This window comes from Ciconia boyciana, chromosome 3, assembly GCF_034638445.1.
Source record: "Ciconia boyciana chromosome 3, ASM3463844v1, whole genome shotgun sequence".
Classification (NCBI taxonomy): Eukaryota; Metazoa; Chordata; class Aves; order Ciconiiformes; family Ciconiidae; genus Ciconia; species Ciconia boyciana.
This window is the reverse complement of record NC_132936.1, coordinates 63,425,416-63,443,806: the sequence shown is the minus strand read 5'-3', so window position 1 is coordinate 63,443,806 and position 18,391 is coordinate 63,425,416. Positions and strand designations below refer to the sequence as shown.

Here is an 18,391-nt window from a genome sequence, read left to right as displayed (position 1 = left end):
TTCAAAACTAATATATTTTATGAAATACACTTAAAAATCACTGGTGGCGTGTATCCCACATTTAAAAATGTAAGGATCTCAAAATTACAATTTAAACCTGGATACCTGACTTTTTTTTTTTTTTTAATGTACTGTAAGCCCATTAATGCTTTCTTGCTGTCTCTTCATTAATGCACTGGTTCTGAAAAACTTGTATATGATAATGTCATGGCAGTCTTTCATATGGCTTTCCAAAATGACATGCATAAAATATGATTAAACTAGAATAAGAATTGTGCTTCTTATTTTAAAAATTAATATTAAAAGGCCTGATTTATACTTATTATGGTGGAACTATTAACTGATCTTTAAATTGCCTGTTTCTACCTAGACACTTGAATACATTCCCATGCTTTATAAGAAACCTTGGGCTTTCTCTTTGACTTGGCAAAAACCATTCACTAGTTGTTCTAGGACTTAAGTGGAGTCTTTGTAGTAGGTTGAAAAAGTTGAGTTTCAGTTTCTGTCAACTTTTATAGCTTTAGAATTGTCAAGCAAAAATGCAGAAAATTAAGTGGGAATTTTCTGTGCCCCATTAAAATTTCTCTTCCTCTACACAAACAGCTGCTGAAATACAGAGAATACTACATCAGCTTGGAACACCACAAGACACGCCTGAGCTGAGGCAACAGCTGTGAGTACTTCACATGAAAATGTTTAATTTTATTGCATTGTAAACAGTCTCCTGGTAGGTGCTGAGGTCGTTTTTTGTTAGGCAGAGTGCTTGATCTCACCAAGAAAAGTGAGTAGAGAGAAATGCTTGAAATGTAAATGTTGCAATGCCCTTTTTAAAATTAATCTTGGGTAGTCTTTGTAAACTAGACTCATCTGGTTTGCCCATGTACATTGCCTGCAGTATCCATACATCTATAAAACCTATGCTGTATGTCAGCAAAGGGAAAAGGGCAGGACCAGAAAGCAATATCACTATTTTAAAAACAAACACCTGCAGCCCTCCACCCCAGTCAACCCTTCTAATCTATCTGTATAAGTTTCACAAGGTAATGAATATATTGGGGGGCGGGGGGGGGGGAGTTGTGAGGCATGATATTGGGGGAGAGAGGGGGAATGTCTTTTTAGTGATGAAAGCTACAGTAAGGGATGACATTATAGAATAAACATGTGCCAGAAATACTAAAATAGCAGAAGTGAAATAAGGCTCCAAGGCAGATGCTGTGCTGTAGTTCAGTCACCTGAAGGTGGACTTTCATTAATATGCCACTGGCAGAGACAGTCAGCTGCTCTCCACTTCTCTGCACAGTCTAATGAACTGGTATGGTTTTTTCCATTAAACTCCTTTACCACATTAATCTCGGCATCATAAATGCATGTTAGCGACATGTTGTGCTGACTCTGTGGGTGAGAAAGTTGGCAGTCTTCAGTGTGGTTAATGCCACACTGTGGCTGTTGAATAGTAGGAGGAGGTGTGTATTGGACCAAAGACATCACATTCATTTTGTGTGAACAGCCAAATTGCTTAATAATAGCCCAAGTTCAGGGCCCATAACATTAGCCAGGTACAATCCACAGTGAATGTCCTACTGGAGACTGTGAATAGGTGAAGATCAACATACACAGTTTATGCAATAACCAGACAGGATCTAGGCATAAATTCACAACTAATCAGGATAGAAACTGTTGTGAAGGACACGTTCCGGTCCCTTTCTGGAGGTAGTATATATGATAAGCTTCCTTGAGTTTTCATCCGTCCCTTTTTCACTTGTCTGAACATTTGGGCCTTCTTTTCATGTTGGTATGTATCTGAAGAGTTATTTGATTATTTTAAATATTGATGTTGATTGTTTGCTAATAGCTTTCCAGATAAAACCTTTTTATATGCACTGAGGAGGAGGATGCAAAAGCAGGTAAAGAATTTGAGTTGCTCCAGGAAAAAAAAAATATGAAAATTGGTAAAGGAGTGTGTGATGATATCAGAAGTGGTGAGACAAAAAAACAAAAATAGCCTTGCTGTTGAAGAAAAGGCTTTTTTATTAAGCACTGTTAAGGCTATTGGTAAATAATGACATTTTCAGCTAAGTTTGCAGCTATTGTATCATGGGAGAATATACATCTCTTTCGATAAGCTTCCCAGTAACTATCAGGAATTGACCTTTCATGAACTATGGTATTGGAATTATTTTCAAGTCACAGTATGTTCTTCCACACAGGAAAAACTTGGTCTCTTCTACGGTTATTTTGAACTTGGAAATGACCAGGTGTTTCCAACTATTGATAGCCTCAAAAGGACTATGAAAAGCATGTTTAGATATTCATAATAACTGGAAATGTATTGCTGCACATTAGGAAAATAGAAGAAACCTCAAAAAAAAAAAAAAGGTGAGTAATGAGATGCTGTCACACTGAGGAACATACCTTCTTCAGCATCTGTCCCCCCTGGAATCTATGGTGTCACACCTTGTACAGTGAAGAACAGAATAAAGACAGCTTTGTGCACTTTAAGAGAAGCATTTACTACTGCTGCTTTTCTGAGAATCAGTGGCATTCAAACAAAGTAACCCAGTGGTCTCTAATTAAACTTTGCATTTGGTTTTAGGCAACAGAAGCAGCAATACACCAACCAGCTTGCCAAAGAAACTGACAAATACATTAAAGAGTTTGGATCTTTGCCTGCAACAAGTGAACAGGTATAAAACCAAAGAGCATGGCTTGTTTGACTATCATGTTGGCTCATGTACAGTATTTGAGTGACTTCTGTTCTGCATGCCTATTTTTGTGCTCCTCACCAGGCTTTCAAAGCACTGTTTAGTTAGTCAACACATTTGCACAACAGGGCACTTACAATATAAGAATATTTTGTTGCAGTCCAGACTTGTTCCAAAGTTGGTTTTATGTATCAGGAATTAGGTGGTTTGACTGAAAAGGGAGGAATCAAGGCAGTGCACTGTGCCTGTGATTTCAGGTAGCTGGGCACTTTGTAATCCATTGTGGTGATGCTAAGTCTGACTCCACAGGCACTCTGACTGCTTCCAGGGTCAAGGAATTGTGTGCCAAAACTGCTTGCAGGGCAGGTGGCCAGACTTGTTAACCCACTGTCCAAATAATTTGATTATGCGTAGTAGGTCTGTTCTACATCACTTAGATCAGCATATATGCTATGTTTGTCCGCAGGCTTTTTCTTTCTTAAGAGGAGTGGACAGGACTTGTTACTAAAACTACTTGTGCAGTCTTTAAACTGCTGCTTTCCCAGGTCTGTGTAAAATCTTGGCAGGAGGTGAAGTGGCTGTTGTCATTAGCATGCTCCTGTCTGACATCCTATGGTTTCTTATCCTAGTGAAATCTGTCGCTTAAATAGGGGAAGAGCAACAGGATCCCAGAAAACATGGGTTCAGGTTATTGTCACTCAAACAACTTGCCTGGTCTGTGGCTGGTTACCAAGGAGCCTTTAGGAAAATGAATTCTTCTGAAACACTGAATTCAAATGGCAGGCCATGATCCACACGTGCTCATCCTGATCAAGTTGTAAACTTCTAACAGAGGTGTTAAAACTTGGTCTTGGTATATAACCTCTAGTTCAGGCAAAGTATGTTTGGTTTTGGTTTTTTTTAATGGTTTCTCTGTTTCTTTATCTTGGAGCTGAAAAGTTGGCAGTGAGATGTTTTACTGTTTAATTTTACTCCTTTTATTATGAGCATCTTCATCAAAGCCACCTCCCAATGAAATGCATAAATAACAGATTGATGAATGGCAAATTATAGCCTCTCAGAAATTTGGAAGGAAGGGTTGATGTAATGTATATATTTAGGGAAATATGGTGGAGGCTTTCCTGAGTGCCCAGTATTCCTCTTCCCTCCCCTACATTTGGAAGAAAAAAAAAAAAAAGCCTGAAAGGCTAGAACAGGCAACTTTGTACCAGTTCTTAAGCACTTAAGGGAGGATGTGAACCCACTTCTGGATGCAGCTCAATATGTAATTCCAGCATTTATGTAAAATACATGTGAAGTGCCCTGTTCTTTCTTTTCTGCACTCTTCTCCCCCATTCAGTCACCTTTGCGTATTTTAGCATCCATGGTATCAAAATATTTCACACTTAAACAGTAGGTTTTATAATCAACAGATAACAAGGAAGGTAGAAGCTTTCTTGTCCCTGCTCATTTCCAGCTGTTAAATGAAACTAAATGCATTGGTTTCCTCTTTAAACGCCTGAAATTGTGGCAGGGTTATGTGATCCCAGAGGGAAGGAAGGTTTGTCCATGCAAATGGTTTTGTAGACAGCATTCCCTTACACCTGTTTGAAAAAAAGAGTATATGCCTTAGCATTGAGCAGCTTGGAAATGGCAGAGCCCTGAAAAGCTTGAGCTCATCTGACTTGGTAAAACTTTTTCTCCTGTAGCGTCAGAGAAAAATACAGAAAGACCGTCTTGTGGGGGAGTTTACCACAGCACTAACAAATTTCCAACGACTCCAAAGGCAAGCTGCTGAGAAAGAAAAAGACTTTGTAGCCAGAGTAAGAGCCAGCTCAAGGGTATCTGTAAGTATCAGAAAATGAGCCATTATACTCTGATTACAATGGTGTTGGTGGTATTCGATGTCAAACTTGCCTCCGTAATACTAGTTACAAAAGCTCATATCTAACTCCAAATACTGCAGAATGTGTGCAATATGATTATAAGTATATAATTATAAGCTTTCTTCGCTCACTTTTATGCATAGCTGAATTACACAGTTCATTTTATAGTAAAGGCTGAATTAAGGTGTAATGAACCCCCACTGAAAACTGTTACTTTTCCCTTGCTTTTGTCACACAAAGGCATGAACTTCCCCTGGGTTCATGCTGTAATCTTGCAAAAGCAATTTTTAGTAGATTTTGAAATGCTTTTGCTGGACCTTTAGATATAACAGATTTTTCCTACAGAGAAGAATCACTTGCCGGATTTCTACGCAGTATTACAGTGAAGAAGTGCTGAGGAGCTTGGGATCTTGAGCTTTTCCTTGTTAACATATCAATTTTGCCTTTTTACTCTGTGCCAAATACATGTTGCTGTACTTGTAAATTTTAGCAGGCAGTTACTGAGCTGAATGTTTTTGGTTGCATTTCAGCTTTATGCATGCATAAAGCAAAATTGGGATGAGAACATGTTAAATCATGTTTCAGTTTGAAGTTGAATTACTATAAACCTTGTAATATTGACTCATAGAAATGCTGACAGTGCTCCTTTCAGGGCCATAATGTTTTTATTTTTTTTTAAACACTGATCATGTAGGGTGGTGCTCCTGAAGATAGCTACAAAGAAGGAACACTTGTCTCTTGGGACAGGTAGGCTGAATTTGTTAATAAGTCTTAACCTAGCTCAGAATAATAAATGGCCTGCAGGGAAGCCAGCTGCCAATATTTTTTGTTTTTCTTTTTAATTTTTTTTCTGATTAATTGCCTTTTCTTGGAGGGAGTTGGGATAGATTGTTCAGTCAGGTTTTCTTCCATAGGGCAAGTGTAGAGAAGAGGCTTTTTGGTGGGATAGGTGGGAAGAGAAAGGAGCAGTTCACATCATCTCCCCCTTTTTTTCCCCATGCTTTGGCTTCAGTCATCTCCTTAAGCTGCCCCAAGTCTGTATCTGGGCTTTGTGAGAGCCAAACTTAGGTAAGCACAGTCCAACCTGTGAACAGAGTAAAACTGTTAAGCTGTGATAAAAGGGTCCAGTGTTTACTGGGATCTCCCATTGCTTTCATACTCTCCAAGAACTGCTTCTCAGTCTCAGATTATGTTTTGTTGGCTAGCTTGCTTTTGCCTCAGATGGATATAAACTCTGCAGTTTATAATTCAGAAGAAATTTTGCCCTTGTGTTCATAGTTGGAATTTCCAATCAGCTAACTCAGTGCTATGTGCAACTTTGCTACAGCAGCAGCTTCCTATACTAAAGGTGTGATTGTTAGACCTTCCCTGTTAGCTAGGCAGGCAAGGGTAAAATGTGCATTTTGTTAACTGATAATGTAAAGTATGTGCTATGTATTTCACTGTCGTTGTATGCTTCTAAGTTATTTCTCATCGTGCCTGTTCAATTCTGGGTGGGTATTTTTTTGTTTGATAGTCAACCACAAGCACAAGTGCAAGATGAGGAAATTACAGAAGATGACCTCCGTCTTATTGAGGAGAGGGAATCTTCCATTAGGCAGCTTGAGGTATGTACAAGTGGTTTTACAGCAGAATATGCTTTTAATGTTTCCAGAGAAAGAACATTTTATAGTGGCATGAGCTTTAATTGCAGACATTAATCTCAAGGGGTTAGGGTGTGGTTTTTTTCCTTCAAAACTACAAATATTGCTTTTAGATGGTATGTGAAACGTGCATTAGAAATCTACCGTATGAAAGCCATGTTTTGATACTGTGTTTAACTTCAGTGGTTCAGTTATGGAATAAGAGAGTGCTCATGTGATTGCATGAAAAAATAGATATCCTTTTTTTCCAACATAGTGGTCATATTATGTAACCTTTTTTAACAGTGACTATAAAAGAAGCAAATTCATAACTTTCCTCCCAGGTATTCCCAATGTATTGTTCAGCATCTTCATTTTGTAAACAGCTTTTTTGAACACTTCTGGAAATACTGAGATGCTATATTTCATTCAGACTTCTGTAATTAAGGGCTTGTCAAACAAGTTAAAAGCATTTAAAAACAAGATGTAAACTACACCAAAAATTGTCACATGTGATGAAATACTGACATCAAGAGACTTCTGTGAAGACAAAATTAATTTTTCCAGCCAGTCTGGAATCCACATCTCTACCATCAACAAGAAATATGCTGGAACTGGGGTTTGTCAGGAAATCTTGCTGATGCATGTGGCAAAATCCATTCTATGTATAAAGTTTGCAATAATCTCTCCCTTGCCATCCATATGTTAACATACAGTGAGTTGAACTAAACATGTATCAATCATTAGTTGAGAATAGATCATATGTGCAGTGGTAATGTGACATCTATCACTTCATCATAACCACATGGTAATAGGATAATGTAATATAGGTGCAGCAGCCTGGCCATATTATAGAGGTAATTTCTGTAAACTGTGCTGCTTGTGAAATTTGTGTGTGTTTAATTTAAAAGATACACTAAAACTAATGCAAAATACTTTCTGCATATGATTTTATTCATTTGGGTTAAAGGTTTGTGCACATACTCATCTTCAGTTAGTTTGATTATAATAAACTTGCTCTCGTAATACAAAAAAAGCCTTCCAAATAAACATATTAAGGTGGGGGTTTTTTATCCTATAGTGTAGAGAGTCATGGATGTGTACTTGGTAGGAGAAGGAGCAGTATTTGTATCTAAGTGCACAGAGATCCTGGCATACGTTATGTCAATTAATGTGCTGCTTGTTTCCTTACAGGCAGATATTATGGACATCAATGAAATTTTTAAAGATTTGGGAATGATGATTCATGAGCAAGGTGATGTGATAGGTAAGTCCAACTCAATTTTTCTCTGAAAATGTTTTATTCTGTCTCTCTGTAGCAATGTAGAACTTACTTTTGCTGGAAAAAATCCTGTAATGAGAATATCAATGCTAAAGTAAATCGGGTGCAACCTGATAATGGGTAGACTGGCTGAGGTGACTGGGAATACACTAAGAAAGTGTGCTTAAAGTGTAATTTAAAAAAATTAAGTTGTTCTTAATGTGTATAAAATGTGTTTAAAAGTAGTTTTTAGAACTGTTTGTACATAAAATTGGAGTTCATGTGGAGAGTTTTACTGTATTGACTGGTGATATAAGTGTGCAGTTTCAGCAAAGGTTCCTGCTTTACCCTCCATGCAGACAGGTGTATTCTTTTAATGAAATATGATCGGAAAATACCTTTTCTGAGTCTGCTGTTAAGCCACACTGTTGTCTGTGTCCTGCATATGGGCACATATGCTGTGGCTTTTTCTATCACCTTAGCTCATAATCTGTTCAAGATTCCGTTATATTTTTCCATGAAAAAAACCATCTGTGTCAGTATGATAGAATACCAAACTCGAGTCATGCCTCTTGGGATGTTTTGCATGTCCGTTTCCTCTGATTTCACAGGTCTTAGGACTTTTTTTAATCTGAGCAGAGAGCAGTTAGTAGCAAGTTGGAGGACAGAAAAGTACTGAAAATTTCTACCCCGGTCGGTTTCTAAGGCTCAACCCTGCTTCTAGAGCAGGGGAGCTGTTACTGACAGAAATTCAGCCACTCATTGCTTGGGCGGTTCAGACGTTAACTCAGGCATGAGTATAGGATGGGTCAAACTTCCATAACGCAAGGTATAAAACTTCGGGTATTGATGAAGACACCAGCAGTTGAGGGGCAGCTATTACATATGCTCTCAAGTGTATTTCAGCATTCCAGACCTCTGGCTGGGTTATGACTAACCAAAATTTGAAATCTTTCTTTTTAAAATAAAGACAGCATAGAAGCCAATGTGGAAAATGCAGATGTACATGTGCAGCAAGCAAACCAGCAGCTGTCAAGAGCAGCAAACTACCAGGTAATGTCAATGCCGACTGCTAGTTGTGTGTTACTGTTCTTTCTCAGTAGTCCTGACTTCCACTTACTTACGCAGTTCAGATTTTGCTTATCGTTTTCCTCAAGGCTTGGAGACTTACTTAAAGGTTTATGTTAGACCACAATGGTATTTCTAGGTTACTATAAGACAAAAGTCAGTGACTTCTGAAAACTTTGGGTTTCCTGTAAAATTAGCCAGGCTGTTTCAGAGCACCTGGAGTTATACCTTTATTTAAAAACAAACAAACCCCTCCTTTTACAGCTCAAGAAGTAAAAGGTTCCTCTGTACAGAGAGTGAGGCTCTAAAGATCACTGAAGGAGTAGAGAAGAGAGGCAGGGAAGTCTTTTGAAGATGCTGCCAGCTAGCATCAATTTTTGCTGTCCAAAGTCTTCTCAAAGCTATATATATCTAGCTTCTGTTAATTGCTACCCTGATGCTAAAAATGTATTTCAAACTCTCAAACGCTTTTGAAAAGCCTTTTAAATAACTTTAAATGCCACTTCTGTATAACATTTTGGAACTTATTAGGAATAATCTTATTAGTAATAAATCTTCCCTCTTTAGTCGGAGTTAGTCCTTAAGACTTTTTTTTTTTTTTTAAATCCTCTTATGTGTGTTAGTAGTAGCCAGGACAGTAAATCAATGACAAAATATCTGAAGGATTGCCTGCTGATTTCAGAAGTGGGAGAGGGGAAGGGGTACATGCATCATTGAACTGTATTCTAGGTGGCACATTAAGTATGGTTGATGACTCCTATTTTGATACTGACAATGTTCAGGGGAAAAAAAATAGTAGTAGCCAAAATTTTCTGTGGAAGGTGTTTTCTGGTGAAAATGTTAAATGAAAAACTTCATGCTTTATCTTGAGGAGGAAAGGATTAATATCTTCTGATCTCAAAGGAAGGTTATCGAGACTTTTGACAAGCTTCTGTTCAGTGGGTCTTGCAGCAGGGACCAGCTACTCTGCAGGGTTGGCCTGTGTTTGAAAGGATTGTGTAGTTTGCTTCAGATTTGAACTTCCCTTTGCTTGAAAACTTATCCTTGTTCAGAGACACTGAAAAATCATTTCCAGTTTCAGCAGACTTACTTTAATTTCAGCAGCTATTATACCTGTATGCCCTGATGCCCTCAAGGAAGTGTTAGAGGCCCACGTGTGCTGGCGGGGATGAGGCTGCATGTGGTTGATACCCTCACAACTCCTGTTTGTGGCTGGATGAGGTATGCACCACCCATCTGCCATGTGGGGTGCATTCACACAGCAGAACTGTTTGGGCAAAGCCAGGCTTCTCTGCTTTCTTTCCCCCTTTACCACTGCTGCTTCAGCTGTCATAGAAATGATCAAGTGTATGAGGAAATAAGATCTCTGTGTCTTTAGTCCACTAGCTTGCTTAAGTAGTTACAGGGAAAATGTTTTGACTTCAGTGCAATGTTGGCAAGAGGTGGTCTCCAGGATGAAAAAGCAAGAGACTGGGAGTGTAAGGAGAGAATCTGGCTATGTATTAAATAAAAAGGAAGATACTCTAGCAAGTGGATTAAGTTCTAGCAAGTAAAATGATGAAATTAAGGAATCTTACCCTGACAGTGGGAGACGAGAAGTGACAGTGAGATACTAACCCTAGAAGAAGAGGACAGTTAAGACAAGAAACTTGGTAGTGTGGGTGGTACTGGGCAGAGAACTGGCAGCTCCAGTGAAGAACTGACACAGAGGTAGTTCTGCAGGGCAGGGGGGAACGAAAAACACCCAGGCAGAAGAACCTCTGCCAAATAAAGCAAAGTGTGGCTTTGCTTCTGGAGCTGAGGCTGAGTCCAGAGATTTGAGTGTTATTGTCCCTTGGGTATCAGCAAAAGCCTGTGAAAACTCACTAGTAATTTCCTTTCCTGTTCTGAAGGAAACTTCAGATTCCATATCCTTCAGATAAAGGATGACAGACTGCTGCTACTCTTGGGTGCTCTGGTATCTCAAGTTACAGACCTGTACGGGAGATGTGAAAGTTCTGGACATGCTCATAACTGACACTTTATTGTAGTGACACCTATATAAGTGGGTATCTAGTCAGGTCTCTTTTCCTTTTTTTTTTTCTTTTCCTGTCCTTTTTCTTTTCCTGTCCTTTTTCTTTTCCTGTCCTTTTTCTTTTCCTGTCCTTTTTCTTTTCCTGTCCTTTTTCTTTTCCTGTCCTTTTTCTTTTCCTGTCCTTTTTCTTTTCCTGTCCTTTTTCTTTTCCTGTCCTTTTTCTTTTCCTGTCCTTTTTCTTTTCCTGTCCTTTTTCTTTTCCTCTTTTTAAGAGAAAGTTGTACCTAAGAAACTTGACAAAAACAACTTTAAAATAACTCTGTGAATAGATGCAAAGTCAATCTTGCAGAAATCTAAAATTGCAGTCCTTTGTCCCCATCTATATACATTAATAGTCTTTAAATATTTTTTTTTCTAGCAGACCATTTCTACCTCCTCTACTATGCAGATTGATTGTCCATTTTTGTCTGTATGTGGTCACCTGCTCTGTCACATTTTCTTTCCCCCCGTGTCCTAATAACATAATTCATCATGTTACTGCATTCTCTTTCATTAGTTTATTACGTATGTCATAAAATACCACTGAAATCATTCTGTTGAATAATATAGCCATAAAAGTAAATCGTTGATAACTTAGCTCTTTTTTTTTTTTTCTTGAACAACTTTATATGACTTGTTGTTAGTAAGGACGCAATTTACTTAGATTGCACAAGCAGTAGGACCATAAAAGCGTAAGTAGTCTTCTGATGTGGTGGTGCAGTTTTCAATCAACGTGGTTTTTTTCTCTATTGGCAGCAAAGGTCCCGAAAGAAGATGTGCATCCTCATTATTATACTTGCTGTTGGAGTATTGCTTCTTGGAATCATCATATGGTTATCTACAAAATAAGTCTCTGGAGAAAGCATTGTAATTGGTATTTAAATTATGAAAGGAAATTCCTAGTCATGGTTTGCTTATTGTGAAGCTGAGTAAAATAATGGTTCTGTGCTTCATCACACTCACTTTTTTTATAAGACTTTTTGTTTTAACCTGAGAAGTAATGTTCTCAGTACTACTGTCAGTATAACTGCCTACCCTCTTGGATGTGGGTGCTGTCTTACAAGAAAAAAAACAGTCAAGGTCATAAACTGTTCCGTTAACTTAAACATAAAAACCTCTTAAGGTTTAGGGGGCTAATCAAAATCCTGATAATTTGTTTTGACGGGGTTGGTAATTATCTTTTGGGATATTGCTAAATGTTGCTGCCAAAACAAACTCCTGAATTCTTGCTTCAGGCAACGGATTCACATCTCAGAATTTATTTTTAAGTTAGAAATGTCTTTCTGTCTTTCCCTTCCATCCCACTCACCTGCCCATTTGATGTGGGTGGTTTAAAAATAAAATGTAGGTTGCTGAAGTTGGTGTGATCTCTTTTATAAATGAAGCTTTTGAATTAAGCCTTCAGTTTGCCTGAAATCTTTTAGATGCTTCATATATTTCTGTATCTGGCATTGAGTATGGTTATGCGTGGAAGCCTCCTGCAAAGGTAGGTAGGGTGGATGATGTAATTATGTGGATTTTTTGTTTCAGTTCTTGCGTTAAGAAATACTGTGTTTTATGTGCACACATCTGCTGTCTTTGCATCTGAAGTGTGCATCAATGAGCTTGGCTAGATGAAAATAAGCTCTAGTCTGTGAATTCTTAGATTTACTGGGAAGAATACAAATTCCCAACTTCCTAACTGCACTTGAATGTTACTGTTCTGAAACTGCTGTGATTCGGTTTCCAAGAACAGATCCAAAGTTGTATGCGAGGTCTTTCATACAGCTGAAGAAAAGAAGATTACAAGTTCAATTCCAAGTTTAACAGTGGTATTTGAAATTATGTTGAAATCGGTTGAACTGATTCAAACCATGTAAGGCGTTTGCTTACAGCCTTTAAAATGACCTTTTTCCTTCTGTGCCATTTTGTACTAATATATTAAAAATGTAACAACACTTTTTTGCCAATTAATCTATTTGCCTTTTTAATTGATCTTGGTGAACTAATCTGAAAAGTGTACAGATGAAAAAGTAACTTAATCTGTATTTTATAAAGTTCTTGTACACTAGACTGATAGAGAATGCACTGTTTACGTGGTGAGCTATGAAATATTATTTGGGAACAATCTAACTGTAAGCATAAATGGACTTCAGAATTGTAACTGTGCAAGAAAATAAAGGTCTTTTAAAGAGTATGTTTTTCTAGTAGTTCCTTTTTTTCAGAATCCGTCTCTACAAGCACTGCTGTCATCTTTGCTTTTATGTAAATGACTGAAACTTCTCTCAACAACTCCAGAGAATTTCAGCTCTGCTGGCTAATCAGCCCAGAGAGACCTCAGTTCCTGTGCTGCACTTCACATGGTTAATGAAAACACTCCTGGATCTTGCATTCCCACCTGTGTGAGCCTGGTCTCGGGAGGAAAGGTTGCTTTGCTTTGTGTGGCTGCTGACAGTGGGTGCTGGGGGCAGGCTGTTACTAGCTCTTCTTCAGCATAGCATGAAACTTTTGAGGGATGGGAATCCATGGTGCGGGAAGGAGGCCTGTGCTGCTGTATTTGGATTCCCAAAAGCAAGTCCTGTGAAACTGCATCATTATGTTCCATGTAACACGGAAAACACCACTGAGATTGAAAGGGGAATTTAATTTTCATGTAAATTGCAGTATGGACTCTTGTGCGTTGAGATCCCAGCTACTGTATTCCTGTGGCTGCCTTTGTGCTGTGAGTGAGGCTGGGACTCCATTACCCTTACTTGTTAAATAACCATCAGATATGCTTTGGGCCACTACCAGCCATGGTAAGGCTGGCACTAGTAAGGCTAATGCCTTTTTTTTGTTTCCAGACTGCACTAATCTAAACTAGAAGAGCAGTCAGGATTTTGGCTGAGTGGTTTTCTCACCAGTGAACTGTCTAATGTGACAGTTAACTGTCAGTGACAGTGAACTGACCTTAATGTTTAATAAACTCTTTATGCTATTGCAAACAGGCGCAGAGGAATGGCCTGATCCTGCTTGCCCAGGAGATCCGTTTCTCTGTGGCAATACCTAATACCTGCTTCTGTCCCTGACTGACTGATTCCACTGACATGCTTGGGATGGAAAAGCAGCACTTCAGCAGCAGATCTTCAGCCCTGGCTCCTGGCAGATCAGAAATTCTGTCTGTGCTTGATACTTGTCACATTTTGTATGCATTGCAATTTGTCTGTTTGTTTTTCTGCTAGGAGGGTTCTCTACTAAAAGGCTTAGCAAGTTGAAGAATATTGCTCATCTTAGGATGAAATGGTATATTTACTGATTGCCTATTTACCTTTTAAAGGGATTGATACCTTCCTTATTGAGTCTGTCCAGCAGTGACTGTAAAGCAGAATAGCCAGTACATAAAGTTTCATCCATCAGGAGCTGGTGAGAGTCAGACTGGGGCAACAATTTTGAGTGACACAGAAATTCTGTGAGTTGCACAGCATTGCATTTCCCAAACTCACGCTGCAACCTGCTACCTCTGTTCTTGTTCTGCATCTGATTTGTCTGCATATTTTTACTTCCCACATGCAGTCAGCTCTTTCTTTTTAGACAGTCGTGCACCTTATCTGTTCAGTTGCTCTCCGGTGGTAGTGGTTCAGGCACTGTCCGGGAGAGGAGCGCTGCTGAGAGCCATGGTGCATGCATTGCTTGCTTTCATTCATGATCTCCAACTCATAAAAACTACTTACGTGGTGGAGGGACCCCCACCCCATACTCTCAGATGATTTCTTCCTTTCTGGAATCCCAGTGGAGGGGAGACACTGGAGCCCTTTACCTCTGGGAGAAATGAAGGGCCAGCTGTCAAAAGTCATGGGGATGTCTCTCTCCACTTGGGCAACCAGATGGGGGCTGGCTGGTTCCAGCAGGCTAGGCTTGAGGCTGTGAGGCAGAGGGTGGTGGGGAAGTCAGCACTGGAGTGTTTATACACAAGCTCCTGTGCCTGGTGGAGAGACCAGCCTGCAAGGGCCTAATTGCTCATTAAGAGTCTTGGTGCTATTAATTTTCAGACTTGATTAGGCAGAAACAAAGTGTTGGGCTTTTTTGTATTTAGAGTGTCCATGTTGGGGGGCATAAATACTTCTTTTTAATCTGCTCTTAATGGAGCTCCTCTCCTATTTTTTCTCTCCCCTGCATGCGTGCATGCTTAACTATATAAAACGCAATTTCCAAGTATTTAAAGAAAGCTTTGATATCTGTTAAGAATCCGGTAAAACATCTGGATGTAACATGTATGAGTCAGTGTTTTTAGAACAAAGATTTTGGCTGTTCCAAATTATTCATCAATATCTGTCAGATTAGCGAGGCCAAAAACTGCAATCAAAGCACCCTTCATTTTACTGAAGGAACCTGGTAAGAATAGTTCCTTTGTAGTTCTCTTAACCACACACCAGGGGTGCTTTTCTGCTCTTTCTTGCTTTTTCAAACAGCTGAAAATCACAGGGGCAGACAGCTTTTTAAAGGCACTTCCCCCCACCCCCCTGCACCTCCCCCCTTGGAAATTGTTCTTGATAATCAGCAGGGTATACAATATCCCCAAACTAACTTCATACCTAAGAGCCTTCTTAAATCACCCACACGCACACTGTGTGCATATAGTTGGCAAATATGTTTGATGTCAGAGGTATGGGCTAGATTTTGGGCATCAAAACTGGTTTGAAACCATGAAAAAAATTTTAATCTTGGGAAGGAAGGGGTCAAAAGGTGTGGGGGAGGGAGACAATGACATAATCTGTTAGTAAAGTTTGAAAGGTCAAATACCCTTGTAGTTGATCACTGGTTTGGGATGTTTCAAGGACTGTTTGTGTTGCTGGGTATCACGTTTGGAAGAGATGACTTGTTTTGCTTTTGTTTAGTTCTGGTTGAACCTATTTGATGCTTTCAGGAGCAGAAGGTTAGCAGGAGAGGAAAGAGCAGACATCTCCTTGCTGCTGGATATCAACATTTGATTAATTTCTGTTTCTTATGATACCTACGGTACAAAGTGGTGTTTAAGTGCATAGCATGCAGCTTTCCTTTTCAGTTTGCAATTAAGTCCAAATCTGTCACGCAAAGCTGTTGTGCAGTGAGGAGTAATTATTCTCTGATGAGGTGCCCACCTGCAGAGCCATTCTAGATGCTACTGCAACATAGAGTTGCAAGAATAAATATCTGAAAGCGATCGGCTTTCAGACATCTTTGTCCTTGTACGTGTCTCCGATGGTGCCCCTGAAGCTGCAGAAGTTTCTACAGCTTAAGCATGCAAATAGTAAGGCATTTGTTTAGTTCTTTGTGTGTCCTGAACACATTTGGTGATAAAGGAAGCCAAGTGTTTGCACAACAGTAAGGAACTCTACAAACCCAGAAATAACCCAAAAACGTAACAAAATGTTCATTTTTGAAGGGCATGCTGTATTCTCTCAAGTAGAACATCATGAGAGCACCAAACGATGTTGTAATTTGCTATTTATACAATTGATTCTCTACTTTTCCCGTTGGCTATTTTGAATGTCTAGGCTTCAATGCAGCTGCAATGATTCTTTTTGCTCCTATTCCAAGTACCAGAAACTATTCCAAATATCAGAAAGGTACACGGGGTAAGGGAATGCATCGCACTTGTTGATATTTGCAAGAATATTCTGAAGAAGAAATACTCACTATAAGTGTCTGCTCGTTAATAGTCTTGCCTCAGTCCACAACACAGCACTTTTCTGCTACTGCTGAGAAAATAGATTTTTCTGATTTAAGACAAAAAAATAACTCAGATTAAAAGGCTTGTTAGCACAAGAAAATCAATCACATTGCAGCTTTGTTTTTATTAATGTAACATTTTAAAATATGCCTTGCAAAAAGTGGGGGGAAAAGTAAAAATAAAAAATAAAAAAATTGGCGTTTACTAGCAGCACTGTTCACCCTCATGCACACGCCTCCACACCCCAGTTCTTCAAGATTCATCCTGGGCTGAATTATCATCGTGCTTTTCCTTTATGTGATGTTTATGCAGAAAATGCTTGGTCTTTGGCAGTGCAGATTGAAGTCTGAAGACGTAATAAGAGTGGGAAGGAGCAGGCAAACTGTATAATCCAGGCAGTATAAATGATAATATACCTTCCCGCCTTTACTCACAAAAGGAAAAGCTGCTGGAGCTATTGCTGTCACTGCCAAGCTTGCAGCTTAGGAGAGAGGATTTGGCTATGCTCAAGACCCACAGCGAGTGCCTCAGCAACAGCTTCAGCTGCCCACTGGATGGACCTTTATCTAAAGGACGTAAGCGGGGACAAGGGGAGGATCTTTTCTCCTCTAAAGGAGGACATCAGCCAGCAACTTGCAGAGAGGGTAGATAAATATATTCCCTGCCATCTGTGCTCTGTTTGCTCCCTCGCACCCACCCTCGCATACGCCTGGATGTTCTCTCTGTAGAGGGAACTGAAAACCCAAAATTGGGTTCCCAGAGCCCAGCACAAGGGAAGAATTAGACCTTCGTATCTCATGCTCTTCAAGAACTTCTCTGCCACAGGGTGTCACTGAGATAGTGAGGAGCCTCATTGTCTGATAGGCCGTTCCTTGACAGCTCTTCTTCAACCAGATAAAGAATAAATATAATCTTGGAGACTAACCAGTGTGTTGTCAGGGAGAATTAGACTGAAGAAGCTTGGAGGATTAGAAATGCTTATTAAAAAGTAGATTTAAACTGTCTTTGTAAGATGACAAGAACAAGCTGAGGCTTTCTCATCCTGTGTCAGCCTTGGTTTTGATGTCTTCAGCAAATCATTATTTAAAATAATAAAAAGAGAACTTTAAATGGAGAAGGAAACTAGAGCATTTATCCCTGATCTGCATTGTTGCTATTAGTTGATAAACTAGTTTGTAAATTCCCAAGCAGGGAATTGCAAACCTTGAAGCTCTAGGGGGAGAGGGGCTGTCTCTGCAGCAATGAGCCACTATCCTTCTTCCGCTGCAGACCCACAGTGGCAAGGGCAGTCTGGCACCTGAGCAGCCAGGCAAAAGCACAGGGCATCATTAACTTCCGAGTCTTAAGGCAAAAGCAGGCTTTTCATTTAAAGGATGAAATAATTTTAAATGTCAGCTGCTGCAAGCAGAATAGATGCGTGCCCCTCTCTCTGATGCCTGAACACAGTTTTAGAGTCAGGGAAAGGGCTCTTCTGCAGCCTGGTCGGCTGTCACAGGCTGCAGTGGGATGTGGTAGTTATTTCAGCTTGTCTGGTTGCAAATAGGAATAGATTCGGGTGTTTGAACACGTGAAGAATCTGAAATTACAGTGAGAAAATGTGGCTGGATTATTTGTGAGAGCCACTTGGGTATCTCTTAATAGTTGCTCTGCAGATGAGTGTTGGGCTGGCTCTTGTTAAAGTCTGTGGTGCCTTGAGATGAGTGAAGAATTTCTTCGTTATTATTTTTTGTGGAAGTTTCTTTCACAGTTTTGGTATCTGGATGTTTCAGTAAAGGGTGGAAATTACCTGCTCCTAATCTGTTTTGAGGAGAAAGGATTTTGTTAAATATATTTGGAATATAAAATATATTTTGAAATATACAGATTTGCTTTTAGTGCTGTATAAACTGAGGGTAGTGGAGTATATGATATTTGAGATTTATTCAGTAAAAATATCAGTATGATTCTGTAAGATGTGTAAGATATTTTCTTGGTTGCTTGTTATGCTAAATTAAACGAGCAGCTACCTGGAAAGATGGGCTGTTTCAACAGGATTTCCATAACCCTTGGTTTGGGGCAGATCGTGACTGTCTGCATGGACTGAGACCCTGTCAGCTTAGCCACGTAGCATCCCCCTCCCTTTGAAACTGTCTCTGTGAAGCACCGCTTACAG

General features: G+C 39.5%; 1 protein-coding gene across 3 annotated transcripts in view; it reads left to right on the top strand.

Annotated features, from left to right (window-relative positions):
* The window catches only part of STX7 (syntaxin 7), a 35,004-nt gene extending 22,257 nt beyond the window's left edge, over positions 1-12,747 (top strand). For all 3 annotated transcript variants that reach the window (XM_072855879.1, XM_072855880.1, XM_072855881.1), the window contains exons 3-10: positions 604-673; positions 2,594-2,684; positions 4,391-4,528; positions 5,262-5,314; positions 6,084-6,174; positions 7,384-7,456; positions 8,421-8,503; positions 11,328-12,747. In XM_072855879.1, coding sequence (XP_072711980.1) covers positions 604-673; positions 2,594-2,684; positions 4,391-4,528; positions 5,262-5,314; positions 6,084-6,174; positions 7,384-7,456; positions 8,421-8,503; positions 11,328-11,420 — 692 coding nt within the window. In that variant the 3' untranslated portion in view covers positions 11,421-12,747. The remainder of the gene's footprint in view (positions 1-603; positions 674-2,593; positions 2,685-4,390; positions 4,529-5,261; positions 5,315-6,083; positions 6,175-7,383; positions 7,457-8,420; positions 8,504-11,327) is intronic.
* Positions 12,748-18,391: the final 5,644 nt, after the last annotated feature.